At 39.4% G+C, this 24,779-nt stretch overlaps 1 protein-coding gene across 1 annotated transcript in view; it reads left to right on the forward strand.

Moving 5' to 3' along the window:
* The first annotated feature begins 1,839 nt into the window (after positions 1-1,839).
* The window catches only part of SLC17A6 (solute carrier family 17 member 6), a 39,878-nt gene continuing 16,938 nt past the window's right edge, over positions 1,840-24,779 (forward strand). Inside the window, exons 1-6 of the mRNA XM_066583608.1 lie at positions 1,840-2,456; positions 3,909-4,161; positions 4,582-4,700; positions 21,621-21,735; positions 22,820-22,907; positions 22,986-23,072. Of these exons, the coding sequence (XP_066439705.1) occupies positions 2,371-2,456; positions 3,909-4,161; positions 4,582-4,700; positions 21,621-21,735; positions 22,820-22,907; positions 22,986-23,072 (748 nt within the window). The 5' untranslated portion in view covers positions 1,840-2,370. The remainder of the gene's footprint in view (positions 2,457-3,908; positions 4,162-4,581; positions 4,701-21,620; positions 21,736-22,819; positions 22,908-22,985; positions 23,073-24,779) is intronic.

The raw sequence follows: 24,779 nt of genomic DNA on the forward strand, positions 1-24,779 counted from the left end.
CTCCCCTCCTCCCTACCTACTGTTTATTCTGTTGCAGTAGAACATTTCAGGACTGAAGATTAAAAAAGAGTTATCTTCCAAACACAGTGCCATACCTGTCCACAGGTTGTGTCTGGTATTGCATGTCAGCCACATACACTTCAATAGGACTCTGCTGCAATACCAGACACAACCTGTGGACAGGTGTGGTGCTGTTTCTGGAAAAAAACAACCATGTTTTTGTTTAGTCTTGTGAAGCCACAATAACTGTAAGGTTGCAGGCTGGGAAAGGTGAGCGACAGGCTGCTGGAATGTGAGCAATATGCTTCATCTCACAGGTGAGCAAAAGTCCACATGAATACGGACAACGAACCCAACTGAATTTATGGTTCAATTATATTGTTTTAATATTATATGAAAAACAAAACTCCCTAAACTGTGACCCAATGTAGAAGGTATCAGCATTCCCTGTGCGTCTACATCACAGAGGTGCAGTATGGGTATGAAGCAGGCTTGGGGGCTGAGCCCACTATATACCTGGCGGATGTCGTCTCTTTGCAGCAGCTTATACCTGCCAGAAACAGCTGCAATCAGAGCTAACCCCATTTGTGGCTATTTGACAGCTTACATGTGTGGTCAGTGCTGACATCAGCCAGGAAGACCCCTCCTGCTCCTTATCAGGTGTTGATGGCTGTCATGACAGGTCCAGGTAGAGTCAAGACTCCAAGGGCTGCCTTAGATTCGTCTATTAAGCCTTGCCTACGTCAGGGCTTAGTAGACTAGCGTTAAAACTGCAATATACTGCAATACTGAAGTATAAATACTGAAGTCCCTATGGGGACTAAAACTTGATGTTAAATTGAACTAAATAATATTTTTTAAAGCTTTTCAGTAAATCACATGGTGTCCTTAAAAAGTACAGCTTGTTCCTCACAAAATAAGACCTCATAAGGCTATGTCGATTGGAAAATAAAAATGTTATGGCTCCCGAAAGGCAAGGGTGAGAAAAACGAAAACCCGAAACGTTGCTGGCAGTCAAAGGGTTAATGTCTGTATATTTCCACGAGCGGTTATGTTTCCATTTGTACACCAGAGGGCAGCCTTGTACAGCGTTATAAATTTTTTTTAATGAATACTTAGAATTGGCGACTGACAGTTAATAAAACGATCCGCTATGAGCATTACATATCCTTCATTGATATCCCTGATAGTCCCGCACATTCACTAATGCTTTTCACTGTGAGCCAATCCCGGAAACAATTCTAAGTAGATTATCATTTTTGGCTAGAATACTTTTTTCTGACATTAGTTATAAAGATACTGTAACAATAAATAAATAAAAAATAAATAGGGGTAATTGTGAAAAAAAGTAAAAAATTAATATAAATTTAACGTATTTCTGTGCTGCGGCCACAAACAGCCATTCGATTAAAAAAATGGTGACAGGTCACATTCATCATAATGGAATAAAAAGGTCAAATGTGTCATTTAAATTTGGCCCAAATCTATCTAATATCACTATTAAAGCTGCCAAAAGTGTTCAAACATAAAATAGGTTCACAATGTCATTTTATTGCAATATGGATAAAAATAAGCTGCCTTCACCGACGACACATGAAAGGGAATGGAAAACTGAAGTTCTGCATTTTTAATCAAGTGAGAGTGAGGACTTTCCATCCTCTGTGAACCGGGATTGAAAATGATGACATCTTCCCTTTTTGGTTTCCATAGCATCCACACTGGAGAGACTAAGAATGAATTCTGCACAGGGCGATCCGCCCAATTCCCTTAGAAAGTTAGCAGTGGAAGCAAGAAGAGGCTCTTCCTTTCGACTGGACCTGTCCATGGTGCTGAAAGGAGTTCATGAGCAGATACTCAGCAGCCTCATAGAAGATTACCTGAGAGTCAAATCGCTGCGCAGGATTGGAGGGGCTCCGGCAGACAGTTCGATATTCTATCGATGAAAGTCTTACAATTTATGCTATCAAAATAAATGTTAATTCTGCAATGCTGGAAATGTCTACCTTGGACGTCATTTTTGATCTATAGTAAAATGCAATATCTTCTACGTCAACTTTCCATCACCGTTCCTACGAATCCACAGTATATGGAGGCGATGGTGATGTAAAAATGGATTTTTAAGCCGCCAGAGGACCGAATGCTGCTGTGTTCCAACCATGACACTTACAGTAAGAGGAAGCTCCCCAGCCAGGAGCAGTTAGTAATCCTCCTGCTCTATCTGTAGGTGAAGCCATCACTTTTTTGTTTGTTTTTGTAGGATTAGGTTTGGAATCTTTTTGTATCCGGGGATCTATACTAGCACTATGAGAAGTTGCCATTCTTTGCATTCTACCATTTAACCAGAGGACGAGCAACACACCTGAAGCAATAATGGATACACTAAAACAAAGGGTCCTAGCACCTGGCAAAGAAGGGCTGAAGAATTTGGCAGGAAAATCCCTGGGTCAGCTACACAGGTATCACCATGTCAATGAACGATGACTTGTAAATGTGTCGGGGATTGAGGTAAAGGGGCAATCAGTGAGTCAAAATATCGTCCATCGATAGGATGCATACTGATGAGTTGTAGATGGGCTCGGTTGCCGCCATATTCCACGATTATTAATTATTGATGCTTTCAAACTTAATTTCAATTTTAGAATTTAAATATTCCAAAAAAAACAGGAACCCAAACGGGTAAAGAGCTGCGCACACGAGTAATGGGTTCCCAGGTGGCATCTACCAAAGCTTAGGCTGAATAAATAAATATTTAATAAGTACGCAGCTCGACCTACAGCAGGGACACGGATCAGACATTTCCTTCCAGACTCCCTTCTTTTTTTTAGAAATTTATCATTTCCTATTAGAATTTCTTACACTATTTTTCTTTTATAGATGTGATATTTTTAACATGGTTTGGGCGTTATGTTACCAGTTTCTTGTCCTGTCGCCTATGAACTTCTATATACACATTTGTAGATATATACGTCTAATCCATTTTTTTTGTGCAAAATTTGAGACAATTTAGAAAAATATTTTCAAAAATCATTTTTCTTAAATTAGGTTTGCATTTTGCCCTAAAAAATGTAGTTGGACTTATTGTTATCTAGATATTGTATTACTAGTTTACCAATATTTTCATTAATAAAGGACCATTTTTTAATAACAACATTTACTGTTTTGAATTTTGGGATTTCCATGTGAAAAATATTTGTTATTGGTTTAGGAAAATAAAATGCTACAAATACAATACAGCATCAACTACATAGAATACAATATAGCAGTAACTACATAGAAATACAATATAGCAGTAACTATCTACAAATATGGGGCTTCATTCTTTCTTTGCTCTGATTTTTTTGCAAAAATAAAAAAAAATAAAAAAAGGAAAAAATCTCACATAAGTGTTAAAAATACGTAGATAGACATAAATTCTTCAGCATTTTGATCAGTTCTAGCGCTATAAATGCAGATCCTATCTATATAAGTATAGAATTAGCTGTATATATTTTTGTTACCTGTTTTGTGTACAAATAGGAATCGTCTGATGATTTTGTGTTTAAACTTCACATTTTTGTAACAGTTTTGTGGATTATTGTGAATTTCTTTAAAAACAAAAGAATAAACTACATTCCATCTCTACATGCAATATTTATCATTCCAATAGAAGTATGTTTAATAATTGAAGGGGAATATTCTGCTGTGGATTTGCAGCTATTGCTCAGATCTCTGAAGCAACATTTATAAATTCCTCTTAGTTTGTAAGCCTTGAATTAGGATGTTAGGAACCTTCTTGAGGCAAACAAAAATATATATATATATATACACATTTATTTAAAGTAAGGAAACAAAAAAATAATTCATGCAAAAAATGTAAACTTTTTTTTGGAAAAATGAAGAAAATCTGCATTTTATTCTTCCTTTTCAAGGGTTTTAGAGAGAAAACCTAAAAACAGTGAACATATTGAATTGACTGAAGATGGAAAACCAATGCAAGTGTCTGAGAAAAAGCCTCCTGTATGTGATTGCACCTGCTTTGGGCTACCCCGGAGATATATCATTGCCATCATGAGTGGGCTGGGGTTCTGCATTTCTTTTGGGATTCGTTGTAATCTGGGAGTGGCCATAGTGGATATGGTAAATAACAGCACCATTCATCGAAATGGAAAAATTATCAAAGAGGTGAGCAAGTCTTAAACTTCCAGGACTACCCCCATCCATACAGTCCCACCCCCTTCAGTTCAGGTACTGTTTTAACCCTTTTGAAACCAACATAGTCTGCAAAGAGTTAATTGTACTCTCCTTTTTCAGTTGCACCAAATGTACATGTAGATAACATGTATGTAACAAATCTATGAAAAGGACATAATTACACAGTTTGTACCATATCATTGTAATTTAGTTTTAGGATTTTCTACTGTTTCTAAAGGTGTAAAATGAATGAAAAAGGTTATTATTCTGAATTTTGTGTCATGTGAAGTAAAAATAAGCACATTTGCATTTAACTCCTCCTCCATTTGTATCACTTTTAACACATTTAAATGAAGGAATAATTTACCAAATATCTAAAAAGATTTTTCTTCTTTTTCTTTCCTTAAACAGAAAGCAAAATTTAATTGGGATCCTGAGACTGTGGGAATGATCCATGGCTCATTCTTCTGGGGTTACATAGTAACACAAATCCCTGGAGGATACATAGCTTCAAGATTAGCTGCTAACAGGTACCGACAATCCAATCATTACGTGGGATTCTTTCTATTGAGATGTTTTTTTGTTTATTTTGAGGATAAAATATTAGTTTTGCTCCTTGAATTGATATTAGAGCTTTAGTTGTATAAAGAATGTAAACTGTTGTTGCTCTGAGCAAAGAATATCACAGGCAGAACAATTTAGAAATCTATAAAAAAATCTACGCTTTAAATAATTTTAAACAAATTTTAAAAAAAAATTCAATTTCTAATTTTTTATACCAAATATGGTAAATTTATATTTTTTAAAAATCTACATTTTAAATATTTTGAAACACATTTTTACAAATTTTTAAAAATAATTTTGTTTCCAATTTTTATAAACCAAATATGGCAAATTTCTAAAAAATTTTTTTATTTATTTCCATGGTAATCTAAAAAAAAAATGACTTGCCTTTTTAAATGTATTTTTAATTAAACTATATCCTAAGGAACAACAATCCCCCATATGGAGACGGCTACAGATGGTGCTCTCAAAGCCCAGACCTCAGTTTCTATGGTGCTTGGCAATATTTCAGGGACCAAGGGTGTGATTCCACCTGTTAATTAGATCTACAGAGACTTGAGGATGCATTTTACTCTCTGATCCCTTTGTAATAACACGGGCTTTATCTTCAGTGTGAATTGGGGAAGAGGAAGAGATTTGCGCGACTGACAATTTCTACAACAGGAAGTGTCAATCAGATAGTGGAGATAATATAGAATGTATCACTAGGAACACGATTATCTAAAGGAAGCAATCAATCATTTTTGTTTTGCCAAAAAATGTAATTATGTTAAAGGGGACCACTGGTTATTTTTGAAGGGGTGTGAATTATCCCACATGATCCCAGCCTGGAAGGAATTTCCTAATATGTTGCTCTGCACTGTTTTGCATAGCATTAATAATGCATGAATAGAAATGTAGAGGTTGTTGCTTTACAGCGTAGACTGATAGAAAACAGGTCAATAAATCAAGGCTTGAGCAATCAAAGTTCAGCGGATACTTAGATTTGATACATTGTTTCAAAATGTAAAACTATTGTCTAATATAAAGCTTCACTGTTACATGTTAATATATAGAAAATGTTATCTTTGTAGGATTTTGATACAAGTTATTTTTCCCAATTTCCACATGGCTGAACCCCGCAGTAATGCAGAATAATTTTTAGTTTCACAGCAATTAAAGTGACTATTAATAGAACACTAATTAACAGACTGGATAGGAAGGAATAGTGGAGATATTCTATGACTGACTTAGATAATTACCCAGAAACATGTCTTGACGACGATGTTCTCAGTCCAGATGAGTGTGGTCTGTCAGGAACAGATTTCTGCCTATCAACATGGCGCCGCTTGTTTGCGCTGAATACACTAATGAACAGAAATTTGAATGAGATGTGATACAACATTGTACTGGCTGACAGATGGGACAGAGCGTGGAAGTGGGGTTTTTTGGCTGGTTTGAAATATTGCCTTTAAAATGACCTTGAATATCTTCCTGCTCCAAGAGGGTAAAGTAAGAGTGTATCACTGTAACAGGGCAACAATGTATCAGCGCCCTGCCTGGACTCTGAGGGCATGTTCACATGGGGTGGATTTGCTGCTGAATGCCACAGTTGACATTTTGCAGCAGATCCACAACTGAAAGTCTGCATCCAAACCCGCATCATTTGGGGTGGATTTTGACCTTGATTTTAATGTGGATTTTAGTGCAGAATTCACCCCATCATTGAAAAGAGGTGGATTCCACAGCGTAAATGGCGATAAAATTGAGAATTTAAAATCCACAATGCATGACAATTTCCACACGGGTTTACGTGGATTTTGCCGAGTATGTGGATGAGATTTTCCAAATCTCATTCACTTTGCTGCTACTGCGGATTTTCCCTGGGGGAGAGGGCATACAGAAGATCCGTGGAAAATCCGCCCCATGTGACTATAGCCTTACAGACAACATGTAGAAAGATGAATAAAATAATACTAATAAGATACTCTTTTATTCAGGGAATCAAGGAAATAATTGTGACTGCCCCCTACAGGTCAAACAGTAATCTGATCTGTTGAGAGGGAAGCAATGGTACAAACTACAGTATCGCTGTCTATAGATACCCTTTTGTTTTATTTTCCACTTATTTTTTATATTGCTTTTCACTAAATACAACATTACACTTGCTACATCGATTGACTATCCAACCAGATTTCGAAAGCCTAACCTCAATAATTCATATCCATCTCATATCTACTTTCTTGTTTATGTATCATATGGACAGATGACTCCTACTTTCTACATTCCTCCAAATTGATACTTTTCAACTGCCCTCAGGGAAATAAAAACTGATCACTTGGAACATTGGTCACCAGCAAATGTGGCGGTACTACAAATAAGCATGACATCAAATTGAGCAGCTCAAGCTAATTAGATTACATGGGACACAGATAAAGAAGTCACACAGCTGCTACTGTTAAAAAGCACAAGATCCATTGTCCAATGTGTCCTGATAAGACTGGCAGTATTACACCGTGTTCACATATTCAGGCAAAGTGGGGGCTACAATGAATTTCTTTGCAGCAATTTCAAGAAATACTAGTAAAAACGCTACAGCTTTGGAATAGCAGTTAGATTATTGTATATAGGGGGCAGTATTGTAGTAGTTATATTCTTGTACATAGGGGGCGGTATTATAGTAGTTATATTCTTGGACATAGGAGGCAGTATTATAGTAGTTATATTCTTGTACATAGGGGCAGTATTATAGTAGTTATATTCTTGTACATAGGGGGCAGTATTATAGTAGTTATATTCTTGTACATAGGGAGCAGTATTATAGTAGTTATATTCTTGTATATAGGGGGCAGTATTATAGTAGTTATATTCTTGTATATAGGGGGCAGTATTGTAGTAGTTATATTCTTGTACATAGGGGGCAGTATTGTAGTAGTTATATTCTTGGACATAGGGTCAGTATTATAGTAGTTATATTCTTCTACCTAGGGGGCAGTATTATAGTAGTTATATCCTTGTACATAGGGGGCAGTATTATAGTAGTTATATTCTTGTACATAGGGGGCAGTATTATAGTAGTTATATTCTTCTACCTAGGGGGCAGTATTATAGTAGTTATATTCTTGGACATAGGGGCAGTATTATAGTAGTTATATTCTTCTACCTAGGGGGCAGTATTATAGTAGTTATATTCTTGGACATAGGGGCAGTATTATAGTAGTTATATTCTTCTACCTAGGGGGCAGTATTATAGTAGTTATATCCTTGTACATAGGGGGCAGTATTATAGTAGTTATATTCTTGTATATAGGGGCAGTATTATAGTAGTTATATTCTTGTACGTAGGAGCAGTATTATAGTAGTTATATTCTTGTACATAGGGAGCAGTATTATAGTAGTTATATTCTGGTACATAGGGGCAGTATTATAGTAGCTATATTCTTGTACATAGAGGGCAGTAGTATAGTAGTTATATTCTTGTACATAGAGGGCAGCATTATAGTACAGTAGTTATATTCTTGTACATAGGGGGTAGTATTATATTAGTTATATTCTTGTACATAGGGGGTAGTATTATAGTAGTTATATTCTTGTACATAGGAGGCAGTATTATGGTAGTTATATTCTTGTATATAGGGGCAGCATTATAGTGCAGTAGTTATATTCTTGTACATAGGGGGTAGTATTATATTAGTTATATTCTTGTATATAGGGGACAGTATTATAGTAGTTATATTCTTGTACATAGGGGGCAGTATTATAGTAGTTATATTCTTGTACACAGGGGGCAGTATTATAGTAGTTATATTCTTGTACATAGGAGGCAGTATTATAGTAGTTATATTCTTGTATATAGAGGGCAGTACTATAGTAGTTATATTCTGGTACATAGGAGGCAGTATTATAGTAGTTATATTCTTGTATATAGAGGGCAGTATTATAGTAGTTATATTCTTGTATATAGAGGGCAGTATTATAGTAGTTATATTCTTGTACATAGGAGGCAGTATTATAGTAGTTATATTCTTGTACATAGGAGGCAGTATTATAGTAGTTATATTCTTGTACATAGGAGGCAGTATTATAGTAGTTATATTCTTGTACATAGGAGCAGTATTATAGTAGTTATATTCTTGTACATAGGAGGCAGTATTATAGTAGTTATATTCTTGTACATAGGAGGCAGTATTATAGTAGTTATATTCTTGTACACAGGGGGCAGTATTATAGTAGTTATATTCTGGTACATAGGAGGCAGTATTATAGTAGTTATATTCTTGTATATAGAGGGCAGTATTATAGTAGTTATATTCTTGTATATAGAGGGCAGTATTATAGTAGTTATATTCTTGTACATAGGAGGCAGTATTATAGTAGTTATATTCTTGTACATAGGAGGCAGTATTATAGTAGCTATATTCTTGTACATAGGAGGCAGTATTATAGTAGTTATATTCTTGTACATAGGAGCAGTATTATAGTAGTTATATTCTTGTATATAGAGGGCAGTATTATAATAGTTATATTCTTGTACATAGGAGGCAGTATTATAGTAGTTATATTCTTGTACATAGGAGGCAGTATTATAGTAGTTATATTCTTGTACATAGGGGGCAGTATTATAATAGTTATATTCTTGTATATAGAGGGCAGTATTATAGTAGTTATATTCTTGTACATAGGAGGCAGTATTATACTAGTTATATTCTTGTACATAGCGGGCAGTATTATAGTAATTATATTCTTGTACATGGGGAGCAGTATTATAGTAATTATATTCTTGTACATAGGAGGCAGTATTATAGTAGTTATATTCTTGTACATAGGAGGCAGTATTATAGTAGTTATATTCTTGTACATAGTGGGCAGTATTATAGTAGTTATATTCTTGTACATAGGAGGCAGTATTATACTAGTTATATTCTTGTACATAGCGGGCAGTATTATACTAGTTATATTCTTGTACATAGGAGGTAGTATTATAGTAGTTATTGTCTAGTACATAGGAGGCTGTATTATAGTAGCTATATTCTTATACATAGGGGGCAGTGTTATACTAGTTATATTCTTGTACATAAGAGTAGTATTATAATAGTTATATTCTTTTATATAGGAATGGTATTATAGTAGTTATATTTTTATACATAGGAGCCAGTATTATAGTAGGTATAATCTTGTATAAAGAGACAGTAATATAGCAGTTATAATCTTGCACATAGGGGGCAGTATTATAATAGTTATATTGTTCTACACAGGGGTAATATTTAAGCAGATATATTCTTGTACATAGGGGGCAGTATTTTAGTAGTTATACTTTTATACACAGTTGACAGTACTATAGTAGTTATATTTTCGTACATAGCTGGAAATATTATAGTAGTTATATTCTTGTACATAGGAGCGGTATTAAAGTAGTTACATTGTTGTACATACCGTAGGAAGCAGTATTGTAGTAGCTATATTGTTGTACATAGGGGGCAGTATTATAGCAGTTATATTCTTGTATGTAGGAGCCGTAATATAGTAGTTATATTTTTGTAAATAGGGGTAGTATTATAGTAGGTATAATCTTATATAAAGAGGGCAATATTATAGCAGTTATATTCTTGTACATAGGGGGCAGTATTATAGTAGTTAAATTGTTATACATAGGAGCAGTATTATAGTCATTATATTCTTGTACATATTGGGCAGTATTATAGTAGTTATATTCTTGTACATAGGGGGCAGTATTATAGTAGTTATATTCTTGTACATAGGAGCAGTATTATAGTAGCTATATTCTAGTACATAGGAGGCAGTATTATCGTAGTTATATTCTTGTACACAGGAGGCAGTATTATAGTAGTTATATTCTTGTACATAGGGGGCAGTATTATAGTAATTATATACTAGTACATAGGAGCAGTATTATAGTAGTTATATTCTTGTACATAGGGGGCAGTATTATAGTAGTTATATTCTTGTACATAGGGGGCAGTTTTATAGTAGTTATATTCTTGTACATAGGGGGCAGTATTATAGTAGTTATATTCTTGTACATAGGAGGCAGTATTATAGTAGTTATATTCTTGTACATAGGGGGCAGTATTATAGTAGTTATATTCTTGTACATAGGAGCAGTATTATAGTAGTTATATTCTTGTACATAGGGGGCAGTATTATAGTAGTTATATTCTTGTACATAGGAGCAGTATTATAGTAGTTACATTCTTGTACATAGGGGCAGTATTATAGTAGTCATATTCTTGTACATAGGGGGCAGTATTATAGTAGTTATATTCTTGTACATAGGGGGCAGTATTATAGTAGTTATACTCTTGTACATAGGGGGCAGTATTATGGTAGTTGTATTCTTGTACATAGAGAGCAGTATTATAGTAGTTATATTCTTGTACATAGAGGGCAGTATTATAGTAGTTATATTCTTTTACGTAGGGGGCAGTATTATAGTAGTTATATTCTTGTACATAGGGGACAGTATTATAGTAGTTATATTCTTGTACATAGGGGGCAGTATTATAGTAGTTATATTCTTGTACATAGGGGGCAGTATTATAGTAGTTATATTAGTGTACATAGGAGGCAGTATTATAGTAGTTATATTCTTGTATATAGAGGCAGTATTATAGTAGTTATATTCTTGTACATAGGGAGCAGTATTATAGCAGTTTTATTCTTGTACATATGGGAGCAGTATTATAGTAGTTATATTCTTGTACATAGGGGGCAGTATTATAGTAGTTATATTCTTGTACATAGGGGCAGTATTATAGTAGTCATATTCTTGTACATAGGGGGCAGTATTATAGTAGTTATATTCTTGTACATAGGGGGCAGTATTATAGTAGTTATACTCTTGTACATAGGGGGCAGTATTATAGTACTTATATTCTTGTACGTAGGGAGCAGTATTACAGTATCCAATGACCTACTGACAGCCAAATCGAGGGGCGATTACTCCCTACTGATCCTCCTCGACCTTTCTGCAGCGTTTGACACTGTTGACCACAAACTCCTCCTCAGTATGCTACGCTCCATTGGCCTAAAGGACACTGCCCTCTCCTGGTTCTCCTCCTACCTATCTGACCGCTCTTTCAGTGTCTCCTTTGCTGGCTCTACCTCCCCTCCTCTTCCCCTTGCTGTTGGGGTCCCCCAGGGCTCGGTCCTTGGCCCCCTTCTCTTCTCTATCTACACAGCCCCTATTGGACAAACCATCAGGAGTTTTGGCCTCAAATACCACCTGTATGCTGATGACACCCAGCTATACACCTCTGCCCGTGACATCTCTGCACCCTTCCTCCAAAACATCACTAACTATCTGTCTGCTGTCTCTAACACCATGTCCTCTCTCTACCTAAAACTAAACCTCTCTAAAACTGACTTACTGGTATTTCCGCCCTCCACTAACCGACCTCATCCTGACATCTCCATCTCAGTGTGTGGCACCATAACTCCCAGCATGCCCGCTGCCTTGGGGTCATATTCGACTCCAATCTCTCTTTTACCCCCTACATCCAATCTCTGGCCCGAACATGTCAGCTGCACCTCAAGAACATCGCAAGAATCCGCTCTTTTCTCACTGTGGAGACGTTAAAAACGCTCACTGTTGCCCTCATCCACTCCCGGCTCGATTATTGCAACTCGTTGCTGATCGGCCTCCCCCGCACCAGACTCTACCCTCTCCAGTCCATCCTGAATGCCGCAGCCAGGCTCATCTTCCTGTCCAGCCGCTACTCGGACGCCTCTGCCCTGTGCCAGTCACTGCACTGGCTGCCCGTTAAATACAGAATTCAATTTAAACTCGCCACCTTCATCCACAAAGCCCTCCACAGTGCAGCGCCCCCCTATATTGTATCCCTCATCTACAGCGCAGCGCCCCCCTATATTGCCTCCCTCATCTCAATCCATCAACCAGCCCGGGCTCTCCGCTCTGCTAATGAAACCAGACTGAGCGCCCCTTTCATTCGAACTTCTCATTCCCGCCTCCAAGACTTCTCCAGAGCAGCACCGGTCCTCTGGAACGCACTACCAAAGGCTACCCGAGCAATCCAGGACTCGCAGAACTTCAGGCGTGCTCTAAAAACGCACCTCTTCAGGGAGGCATACCGCATTCCCTAAACAAACCTCTCTGTACTCCGCCTGATAACATGCTCCCTGACCTACTGACTGCAATCCCTGCTAGCCATCATAAACCGCTCCTGCAGTCACACCGTCTCTGCCGTCACACGGCTAAATGTCTGACCATTGTCTATGTGTATAACATCGCTCACACTTCGCCATACCGCGCACATCTCCAGCCCCTTTACCTTCTGTATCACCCCATTACTTGTAGTATGTAAGCTCGTTGGAGCAGGACCCTCACCCCTATTGTTTCCATCAACTGATTACTATATGTAACCGGGGTTCTGTAATGTTTGTATTTTGTCTTTCTGTATTCCCCCCTGTCTATGTAAGCGCTGCGGAATATGTTGGCGCTATACAAATAAAGATTATTATTATTATTACAGTAGTTATATTCTTGTACATAGGGGGCAGTATTATAGTAGTTATATTCTTGTACATAGGAGGCAGTATTATAGTAGTTATATTCTTGTACATAGGGGGCTGTATTATAGTAGTTATATTCTTGTACATAGGGGGCAGTATTATAGTAGTTATATTCTTGTACATAGGGCGCAGTATTATAGTAGTTATATTCTTGTACATAGGGGGCAGTATTATAGTAGTTATATTCTTGTACATAGGAGGCAGTATTATAGTAGTTATATTCTTGTACATAGGAGGCAGTATTATAGTAGTTATATTCTTGTACATAGGAGGCAGTATTATGGTAGTTATATTCTTGTACATAGGGGGCAGTATTATAGTAGTTATATTCCTATATATAGGGGGCAGTATTATAGCAGTTATATTCTTGTACATAGGGGGCAGTATTATAGTAGTTATTTTCTTGTACATAGAGGGCAGTATTATCGTGGTTATATTCTTGTACATAGGGGGCAGTATTATAGTATTTATGTTCTTGTACATAGGGGCAGTATTATAGTAGTTATATACTTGTACATAGGGGGCAGTATTATAGTAGTTATATTCTTGTACATAGGGGGCAGTATTATAGTAGTTATATTCTTGTACATAGGGGGCAGTATTATAGCAGTTATATTCTTGTACATAGGGGGCAGTATTATAGTAGTTATATTCTTGTACATAGGGGGCAGTATTATAGTAGTTATATTCCTATATATAGGGGGCAGTATTATAGTAGTTATATTCTTGTACATAGGGGGCAGTATTATAGTAGTTATATTCTTGTACATAGGAGGCAGTATTATAGTAGTTATATTCTTGTACATAGGGGGCAGTATTATAGTAGTTATATTCTTGTACATAGGAGCAGTATTATAGTAGTTATATTCTTGTACATAGGAGCAGTATTATAGTAGTTATATTCTTGTACATAGGGGGCAGTATTATAGTAGTTATATTCTTGTACATAGGAAGCGGTATTATAGTAGTTATATTCTTGTACATAGGAGCAGTATTATAGTAGTTATATTCTTGTACATAGGAGCAGTATTATAGTAGTTATATTCTTGTACATAGAAGGCAGTATTATAATTTTTCTATTCTTGTTTATAGGGGGCAATCCTATAATAGTTATATTCTTGTACATACGAGACTTTATAATAGTATGTATATTCAGGTATAAAGAGGGCAGTAGTTATATTCTTGTAATTCGGAGGCAGTATTATACTAGTTATATTCTTTTCCATAGATGCAGTATTATAGTAGTTATATTCTTGTACATAGGGGGCAGTATTATACTAGTAATATTCTAGTACATAGGAGGCTTTATTATAGTAGGTATAATCTTGTACATAGGGGGCAGTATTATAGTAGTTATATTCTTGTACATAGGAGCAGTATTATAGTAGTTATATTCTTGTACGTAGAAGCAGTATTATAGTAGTTATATTCTTGTACATAGGGGGCAGTATTATAGTAGTTATATTCTTGTACATAGGGGGCAGTATTATAGTAGTTATATTCTTGTACATAGGGGGCAGTATTATAGTAGTTATATCCTTGTACATAGGGCGCAGTATTATAGTAGTTATATTCTTGTACATAGGGGGCAGTATTATAGTAGTTATATTCTTGTACATAGGAGGCAGTATTACAGTAGTTATATTCTTGTACATAGGGGGCAGTATTATAGTAGTTATAGTCTTGTACATAGGAGGCAGTATTATAGTAGTTATATTCTTGTACATAGGGAGCAGTATTATAGTAGTTATAGTCTTGTACATAGGAGACAGTATTATAGTAGTTATAGTCTTGTACATAGGGGGCAGTATTATAGTAGTTATAGTCTTGTACATAGGAGGCAGTATTATAGTAGTTATATTCTTGTACATAGAGGGCAGTATTATAGTAGTTATATTCTTGTACACAGGAGGCAGTATTATAGCAGTTATATTCTTGTACATAGGAGACGTACTATAGTTGTTATGTTCTTGTACATAGGAGGTAGTATTATAGTAGTTTTATTCTTGTATATAGGGGGCAGTATTATAGTAGTTATATTCTTGTACATAGGGGCAGTATTATAGTAGTTATATTCTTGTTCTATTCTTGTACATAGGGGGCAGTATTATAGTAGTTATAGTCTTGTACATAGGGGGCAGTATTATAGTAGTTATATTCTTGTACATAGAGGGCAGTATTATAGTAGTTATATTCTTGTACATAGGGGGCAGTATTATAGTAGTTATATTCTTGTACATAGGGGGCAGTATTATAGTAGTTATATTCTTGTACATAGGAGCAGTATTATAGTAGTTATATTTTAGTAAATCAGGGGCAGTTTTATATTCTTTTTTCTCTTGTTAGGTCGTTAAGTCATTGTGTTTGAAAACTGATATGCAATCTTATAATCATTGCTGTCTCACGTTCCCTTCTCTTTTTTGCATATATTTCTTAAATAGATCAATAAATATCTTTACTGGGTAAAAAGGGTGTTATTTCTTGAGAATTTAGGTTTTAGGCCTTGGTTCAGATGAGCGATTTTGTAGCGTATAAATAGCTGTGCTAAAAAAAAAAATCGCACATCGCGTATACGAAAATCACGTAACAGGTGTATTCGCACTCTCATCTTCTTTCTTTTGTAGGTTTAATTTTTTTCGTGCTTCTAAAAAAGATATACATTTTCATTGGAAGCATTCATTCTAATAGAGCTGCTTTTTAAGCATGGCTATTCATGTACTAAACAATCGCTCATCTGACCGAACCCTTAAAATTGACATTCTTTGATCTTTGAATATATCCCAGTGTATAATATCTCAAAATTCGGAGCATCGATGCATTAAAATCAGTAATATGCAGCAAAAACGTAATAAAAAGTAGATAGGAATGCAAAAATTAGAACACAAACTAGATACATTTGTAATTATTTTCAGCCTCTAATTACACGGTGATTGCTAAGTGATCAGTGGTGAGCTCTTCCATTGAATTAATGCATCTCAGAGCTTTATGGTCCTAACAGAGAGTCGATCCCTGAAGAGGCTGATCCTGAATGGGTTTCCTCTTAAGCTGCGGTGACCGTGAATGGTTGGGGGTTTGTCCTGCACCATTTTTAAAAGGACAAGAAGGGGCTTCCCATGTCGGCCACACGACAGCCCTAATCCTCTTTCAGTACTTGCTACTTACCATATGCTCCACGCTGGGGCCTTTGTCTTCCTCTAGTAATATAGACGTTTTCCTGATTTACTCCCCACAGGGGACTCAGTTCAATATAAGCGGGTCTCAGATGTGCGCCAATAATGAAGAAAAGACCATTTTTTAAATTAGATTGAAAGGTGAGATGAATCGACTATGGAATTTTAATATTCAGGCTTCTTCAGGCCCACGGCCCTAGAAATGGTCTTTTATTATTGCTGTTCCCTGACACATGTCTTCATTTCACACAACCGGCTTTGTAAATCAAAAAGCCAACGCTCCAGAGTGTCTAAAACAAAGTTTACTTATGCTAATGAGCCTCCCGCTCCCAACGTGAGCCGCTCATTGGATAGAATTACAAAAAAAAGTAGTGGAGAGAGAAATAGAATTATAATTGTGAAGAAAGAAAAAAATGAAGTCGCCAAAAATAATTGAAAAATGATGAAAAATACTAAAAATACAAAAACGATTAAAAAATTACAAAAATGATTAAACAATGGCATGATCATATTTTTAATAGTTATTTATAATTTTCTTCATTATTTTCTGCGTATTGATTAACAGTAATCTGACATTTTTAGTAATCGCTGTTATAGTCACGTGATAAAACACATAATAGCACATGTAACAATTCTGCGGTTGTGTTTTCCCGGAGGAGGGTCTTCCTCTCTCTTTGGTCAGCTCTCTATTATCATACCCCAGTGCTGTCCAATCATCACTTGTATGAATGAGCTATGTGACACATTGATGTGCAGAATACTAAGCTGCTAGTGACAACATTTAGGCTCCAGACCGATGTTTTCTCACATAGATTCATCTCAGATTGGACCATCAATGGACTTGGCCAGTACATCATGGAATAAAAGCTACAGTATGTTACGGTCTGATTGACTGTATCTAGCTATATATCTGCAGTTCTGTCCAACAGAAGTGGGTATACAGTATTACGGTGCAATGCAAGACATGTATTCTGGAATATACACACTGACGGCCCCTTTATTAGACCCCATTTAGTGGCGCGTTGGATTCCTTTGACCTTCAGACCGGCAGTAATTCATCAGAGTGTTGATTCCACATGGTGATGAAATCATTCTACAGGAATATCGGCCCCTGCGGACAGGAAGTTTCTGACATGTGCTGACCAGCTGAAAGGAAGGGGTCAGCGATTCATGCTGCTTGCACCAAATTCTGACTCCCATCAGCAACAGAAATCTGGATCCATCTGACCAGGAGATGTTTTCCCTGCTGCTCACTGATACAAGTTTTGCGCTCTTTTGCCCGCTGGAGTCTTTCTGTTTCTTTTAGACACAATAGCGCTGGAACTGGTCGCCCGCTGTTATACCATCCTTGCGGAGGAACGGCGAGTTGTGCGTTCGGACACGTTAGTTGAAGCTCCAGCGTTGTATTCAGCTGACTGTGCAGCCTGTTGGTCTGAACGATTCCTGACATCCTCCTCCGACCCCTTTCAGTGAGGAGTTGATTCCCTCCACAGGATCCCCTTTCGCTGGATGTTTTTCTCAATCGGGCCATTCACGGTATACTCCCCACACTGTTACATGAGAACACCCCCCCGCGGTTGGCATTGAGACCCCGGCTAGTCTAGCACTGATGACCGGCCTCGTTGGAAGTCGCTCCGATCGCTGGATTTTTCCATCTAATGTGGATTCACACTGAAACTGATCAGCGGAAAACTTGTCACGTGATTTTATGCTCCGGGGTCACGGGAATAATATTCCTACAGGGAAGAGCCAATCGTGAGAGCGCCGGAGGTCTAATAAAGGGGACTTTCAGTGTATGTAAAAAACTAGGATAGGAAATTGATGCAGCAAGAAAAGGATTGATGGACACTCAGCCATGAAAGGTGACGGTCAGGAGAGAAAAATAGTAGTGAGGTATTTTTCTATTAATCAAATTGCTACACCCTTCCAGTCTGACCCAGTGTGGAGAGAGGGCAAATAAGGGCAGATTTGCTTTCTTATTCCAGCTGGTATCTCACAAGCTGGGGGCCATGATAGATAACACTATTTTTTTTCTTGGTCCTCATGACATTATACGAGATCCTCAGAGCACCCTGTAGAGGTGCAGTCAGGTAAATAGGCTACATCCTATATTTATCCCATTGTCTCATATGTGTATTTTGTGCATGGCTCTGGGGATGTGATGTCACAGTCAGTCACTGGCACATGTAGGCCCCATGGGGCGGCATGGTGCCCAGGTGGGGGAAGGATGATATAATCAATGGCAATATATAAAGCAACTTTTCATTATTCCCAATAAACAAGGATCTATCAATGTTTGCTCTACAGTTAAATGCAATCAATATAGAGAAATAACTGCAGGACATATAGAGACACATAGGATGATATAGTACTCCTTATTGTCCCTCTCACAATGATAGTGGCTTCCCATGACCTCCTCACAGTAATAGTGCCCCTCAGTGACCTCACAGTAATAGTGCCCCTCAGTGACCTCCTCTCAGTAATAGTGTCCCTCAGTTACCTCCTCACAGTAATAGTGCCCCTCAGTGACCTCCTCACAGTAATAGTGCCCCTCAGTGACCCCCTCACAGTAATAGTGCCCCTCAGTGTCCCCCTCACAGTAATAGTGCCCCTCAGTTACCTCCTCACAGTAATAGTGCCCCTCAGTTACCTCCTCACAGTAATAGTGCCCCTCAGTGACCTCCTCACAGTAATAGTGCCCCTCAGTGACCTCCTCACAGTAATAGTGCCCCTCAGTGACCTCCTCACAGTAATAGTGCCCCTCAGTGACCTCCTCACAGTATTAGTGTCCCTCAGTGACCCCCTCACAGTAATAGTGCCTCTCAGTGACCCCTCACAGTAATAGTGCCCCTCAGTGACCTCACAGTAATAGTGCCCCTCAGTGACCTCCTCACAGTAATAGTGCCCCTCAGTTACCTCCTCACAGTAATAGTGCTTCTCAGTGACCCCTCACAGCAATAGTGCTCTTCAGTGACCTCCTCACAGTAATAGTGCCCCTCAGTGACCTCACAGTAATAGTGCCCCTCAGTGACCTCCTCACAGTAATAGTGCCCCTCAGTGACCTCCTCACAGTAATAGCGCCCCTCAGTGACCTCCTCACAGTAATAGTGCTTCTCAGTGACCCCTCACAGTAATAGTGCCCCTCAGTGACCCCCCCCCACAGTAATAGTGCCCCTCAGTGACCACCTCACAGTAACAGTGCCCCTCAGTGACTCCTCACAGTGATAGTGCCCCTCAGTGACTCCGCACAGTAATAGTGCCCCTCAGTGAGCTCCCCACAGTAATAGTGCCCCTCAGTGACCCCTCACAGTAATAGTGCCCCTCAGTGACCTCCCCACAGTAATAGTGCCCCTCAGTGACCCCTCACAGCAATAGTGCCCCTCAGTGACTCCTCACAGTAATAGTGCCCCTCAGTGACTCATCACAGTAATAGTGCCCCTCAGTGACCCCCTCACAGTAATAGTGCCCCTCAGTGACCTCCTCACAGTAATAGTGCCCCTCAGGGACCTCCCCACAGTTACAGTGCCCCTCAGTGACCTCCCCACAGTAATAGTGTCCCTCAGTGACCCCTCACAGTAATAGTGCCCCTCAGTGACTCCTCACAGTAATAGTGCCCCTCAGTGACTTCTCACAGTAATAGTGCCCCTCAGTGACTCCTCACAGTAATAGTGCCCCTCAGTGACCTCCCCACAGTAATAGCGCCCCTCAGTGACCCCTCACAGTAACAGTGCCCCTCAGTGACTCCTCACAGTAATAGTGTCCCTCAGTGACCTCCCCACAGTTACAGTGCCCCTCAGTGACCTCCCCACAGTAATAGTGCCCCTCAGTGACCCCTCACAGTAATAGTGCCCCTCAGTGACTCCTCATAGTAATAGTGCCCCTCAGTGATTCCTCACAGTAATAGTGCCCCTCAGTGACCTCCCCACAGTAATAGTGCCCCTCAGTGACTCCTCACAGTAATAGTGCCCGTCAGTGACCTCCCCACAGTAATAGTGCCCCTCTGTGACTCCTCACAGTAATAGTGCCCCTCAGTGACCTCCCCACAGTAATAGTGCCCCTCAGTGACCTCCTCACAGTAATAGTGTCCCTCAGTGACCTCCTCACAGTAATAGTGCCCCTCAGTGACTCCTCACAGTAATAGTGCCCCTCAGTGACCTCCCCACAGTAATAGTGCCCCTCAGTGACCTCCTCACAGTAATAGTGTCCCTCAGTGACCTCCTCACAGTAATAGTGCCCCTCAGTGACTCCTCACAGTAATAGTGCCCCTCAGTGACCTCCCCACAGTAATAGTGTCCCTCAGTGACCTTCTCACAGTTACAGTGCCCCTCAGTGACCCTCCTCACAGTAATAGTGCCCCTCAGTGACCCCCTCACAGTAATAGTGCCCCTCAGTGACTCCTCACAGTAATAGTGCCCCTCAGTGACCTCCCCACAGTAATAGTGTCCCTCAGTGACCTTCTCACAGTTACAGTGCCCCTTAGTGACCCCCTCACAGTAATAGTGCCCCTCAGTGACCTCCCCACAGTAATAGTGTCCCTCAGTGACCTTCTCACAGTTACAGTGCCCCTCAGTGACCCTCCTCACAGTAATAGTGCCCCTCAGTGACCCCCTCACAGTAATAGTGCCCCTCAGTGATCTCCTCATAGTAATAGTGCCCCTCAGTGACCCCCTCACAGTAATAGTGCCCCTCAGTGATCTCCTCATAGTAATAGTGCCCCTCAGTGATCTCCTCACAGTAATAGTGCCCCTCAGTGATCTCCTCATAGTAATAGTGCCCCTCAGTGACCCCCTCACAGTAATAGTGCCCCTCAGTGACCCCCTCACAGTAATAGTGCCCCTCAGTGATCTCCTCACAGTAATAGTGTAATCATGTGAGTGTTGCATTAGTACATCTGAGGCCAGTAATCGGCCACTCTGGTCACAGGCTAGACTGTATTATCTGGACGTGAATGGGGGGATCAGAGTAGCAGAGGCCGAGCTGTGGGGAATGAAAGGAATGAGTATGGGCTGTAAGCTGCTGCATTGTGGAAACCATACTGTAACAGTGACTACAAGGAGCCCAGCGGTGAGGAGCTCATACAGCCTCCACCAATGGTGGATTGTTTCAGACTCTCCTTACGCTTCTGTAGTAGATGTTGATATGACTCCATGTTGCTTCCAGTAACTGTTTTTGCTCTTCATATTACAGGGTGTTTGGGGCGGCCATCGTGCTCACCTCCACTTTGAACATGCTTATTCCATCTGCGGCCAGGGTGCATTATGGGTGTGTGATCTTCGTAAGGATTCTACAAGGGCTCGTAGAGGTATTGATTTCATGACTCTGCTCATTATTCTGTCCGGTTTGGAGGAAAGTCTCCTCTACAACATCTGTGATGAAATGTCTAACTGTTTGAGTGTCTCCCACTGACTGCTCCGCTCCAGTGTTTTAGTAATGATCATTACAGGAACACTCCATTCAAAATTGCTGCACTGCATTACGCCAAGTGGGAGGGCCGAGGGGGTGGAGCCTCCAGGGACTCTCTGATATTCTGTTTACCACTTTGTCATGCTCCGCCCTCTCGGGTCCGGTTCAGGCTTAGAGTGGTTGGCCACCTTACATTCTTTTAAAGATGGGTTAGAAACTACATAAACAGTCATTTGCTGATATCTTCATGTCTTCACACCGACGCCTCTGTGTCCATGAGAAGCCCCGCCCACTTGCCTCTACATTATATACAGCATCATCATCCAGAACATGGGCACTGATAGAAGGGCACGTGAGCAGACCCTTCCATTAGAGCCCGCCATTGCATCGCACAGCGCACAGTACTGTACATGCTCTAGTCTGCGCATTCTGTGTTATTCGATATATTGTGCTTTATGTTATATTTTACTTGTTTTGTTACTGTTGAATTATATTTTATTATTCGATTATGTGATGTTTTACTATATTGTTATATTATACTTTATTTAGTTATACCCGTGTTTCCCCCAAAATAAGACAGGGTCTTATATTAATTTTTGTTGAAAAAAATGTAACTTTTTTACATGTATAGCTGCCTGGACACTATTTAAATTGACTTTTTTAATTAACTGTTAGCAGGGCTTAATTTTGGAGTAGGGCTTATATTTCAAGCATCCTCAAAAAGCTTGAAAAATCATTTTGCATCCTCAAAAATTCTGGAAAATCATGCTATGTCTTATTTTCAGGGAAACAGGGTATTATATTTTGTTAGATCATCTTATGTTTTACTGTATTGTGTTTTGTTATACTGAATGTTATATATGGTTATCATCATGGTTTGATATTATATTACATTGCATTATATCTTACGTTGCTACATTATATCATGAACAGGCCACTATTCTTATCATTATGTGTGGTTAATATTGTTGTGTCCTCTCCAGGGTGTCACCTACCCCGCCTGTCATGGAATATGGAGTAAGTGGGCCCCTCCTCTAGAAAGAAGCCGCCTGGCGACCACCTCCTTTTGTGGTAAGTACTTGACCCTTTATGATGATGTCTTATAATTTGCTTCGATCTTCTTGAGACGGTTCTGTCCTCTCTTGCTAGGCTCTTATGCGGGAGCGGTGATCGCTATGCCTTTAGCTGGGATATTAGTGCAATATTCGGGATGGTCGTCCGTTTTCTATGTATACGGTAAGTCACTGTCTATAATATGGTTTATGTCCAGCTATAATAGAACATGCTACCCGATAACAACTGGTAGGCCAATGAGATCTGCATACATCTTGGTTGCCCCAGATTACTCCTCTCTGCCAGTCTTTACATTATACTGGGCATGTGCAGATCCTCAGAAGACACAATATCTATGCAACATTTTCTAAATGTAATTTGGTCCCAGCCCCAGGATTAGAAAAATATGTCTGCTTTCATCCAGAAACAGCACCACCACTGTCCACAGGTTGTGTCTGGTATTACAGCTCAGCTTCATTGAAGCATATCCAGCCTTCGCTACCCGCAACCCAGTTAGTTACACAGGGCACTGGCTGCCAGCCTGTAAGAGGGCACCAGGCAGATGTAGAGCTGCAGACCCTTAAAGGAGATGTCCCGCGCCGAAACGGGTTTTTTTTTTTTTAAACCCCCCCCCCGTTCGGCGCGAGACAACCCCGATGCAGGGGTTAAAAAAACCACCCGCACAGCGCTTACCTGAATCCCGGCGCTCCGGTGACTTCTCTACTCACCGCTGAAGATGGCCTCTTCCTCCGTGGACCGCAGCTCTTCTGTGCGGTCCACTGCCGATTCCAGCCTCCTGATTGGCTGGAATCGGCACGTGACGGGGCGGAGCTACACGGAGCTACACGGAGCCCCATAGAGAACAGCAGAAGACCCGGACTGCGCAAGCGCGGCTAATTTGGCCATCGGAGGCCAAAAATTAGTCGGCACCATGGAGACCAGGACGCTAGCAACGGAGCAGGTAAGTAAAAAACTTTTTATAACTTCTGTATGGCTCATAATTAATGCACAATGTATATTACAAAGTGCATTATTATGGCCATACAGAAGTGTATAACCCCACTTGCTGCCTCGGGACATCTCCTTTAAGGCTGTCTGGTCAGATGATCTTCTTTCTCATGGAACTTCTTGTGAAGCTATGAATCATCGACCTTCTGTTTCTGTCTCCTTCCTACTGATGTTGTGAGGCACACCTGCCTGCCAAGTGGCACCCCTGCAACACAATTGCTTAGTTCTGCTACTGTATTTCTGTTATCAGCTTGGTCCTAGTATTGCATCTATGTACTAAAGTAGTTTATGGTGTGTTTTTATGATGAGGTTGGTTCTGGTGCTGTATTTATATACTGAGCTTAGTTCTGGTATTGTATCTATATACAGAGGTTGGTTTGTGTTTTATCATATGAGTTTGGTTCTGTATTTATGTGCTGAGCTTGGTTCTGGTACTGTATTTATGTTCTATGCTTGGCTCTGGGGCTATAGTTATGCTATATGTTAGGTTCTGGTACTGTATTTATGTACTGAGCTTGGTTTGGTATTGTAAATATGTACAGAGGTCAGGTCATGCTGTATTTATGTTTTGAGCTTGGTTCTGGTACAGTATTTATTCACTGAGCATTTCCGGGGTGGGTATGCTGCTATCTTTGTATTTTCTGCACAAGCAGAATCCAGCCAGACTGCCTATCAGTACATTATATATTTTTGTTATGATGGGGTGCCAAAACAATTTACGCACAAGGTGCCATCTGATCTAAGGGCTGCGCTGAAGTGACTGGAGCAGAACAGTAATGCCGCACACAACCTTGGACAGGTTTTTCTAATCCTGGACATCCCCTTTAAAACTTCTTCCTGATTTCTTATGTCTTTAAAACAAAACAAGGACAGGATGTCCAT

The sequence above is a fragment of the Eleutherodactylus coqui genome, chromosome 11, assembly GCF_035609145.1.
Source record: "Eleutherodactylus coqui strain aEleCoq1 chromosome 11, aEleCoq1.hap1, whole genome shotgun sequence".
NCBI classification, from domain to species: domain Eukaryota; kingdom Metazoa; phylum Chordata; class Amphibia; order Anura; family Eleutherodactylidae; genus Eleutherodactylus; species Eleutherodactylus coqui.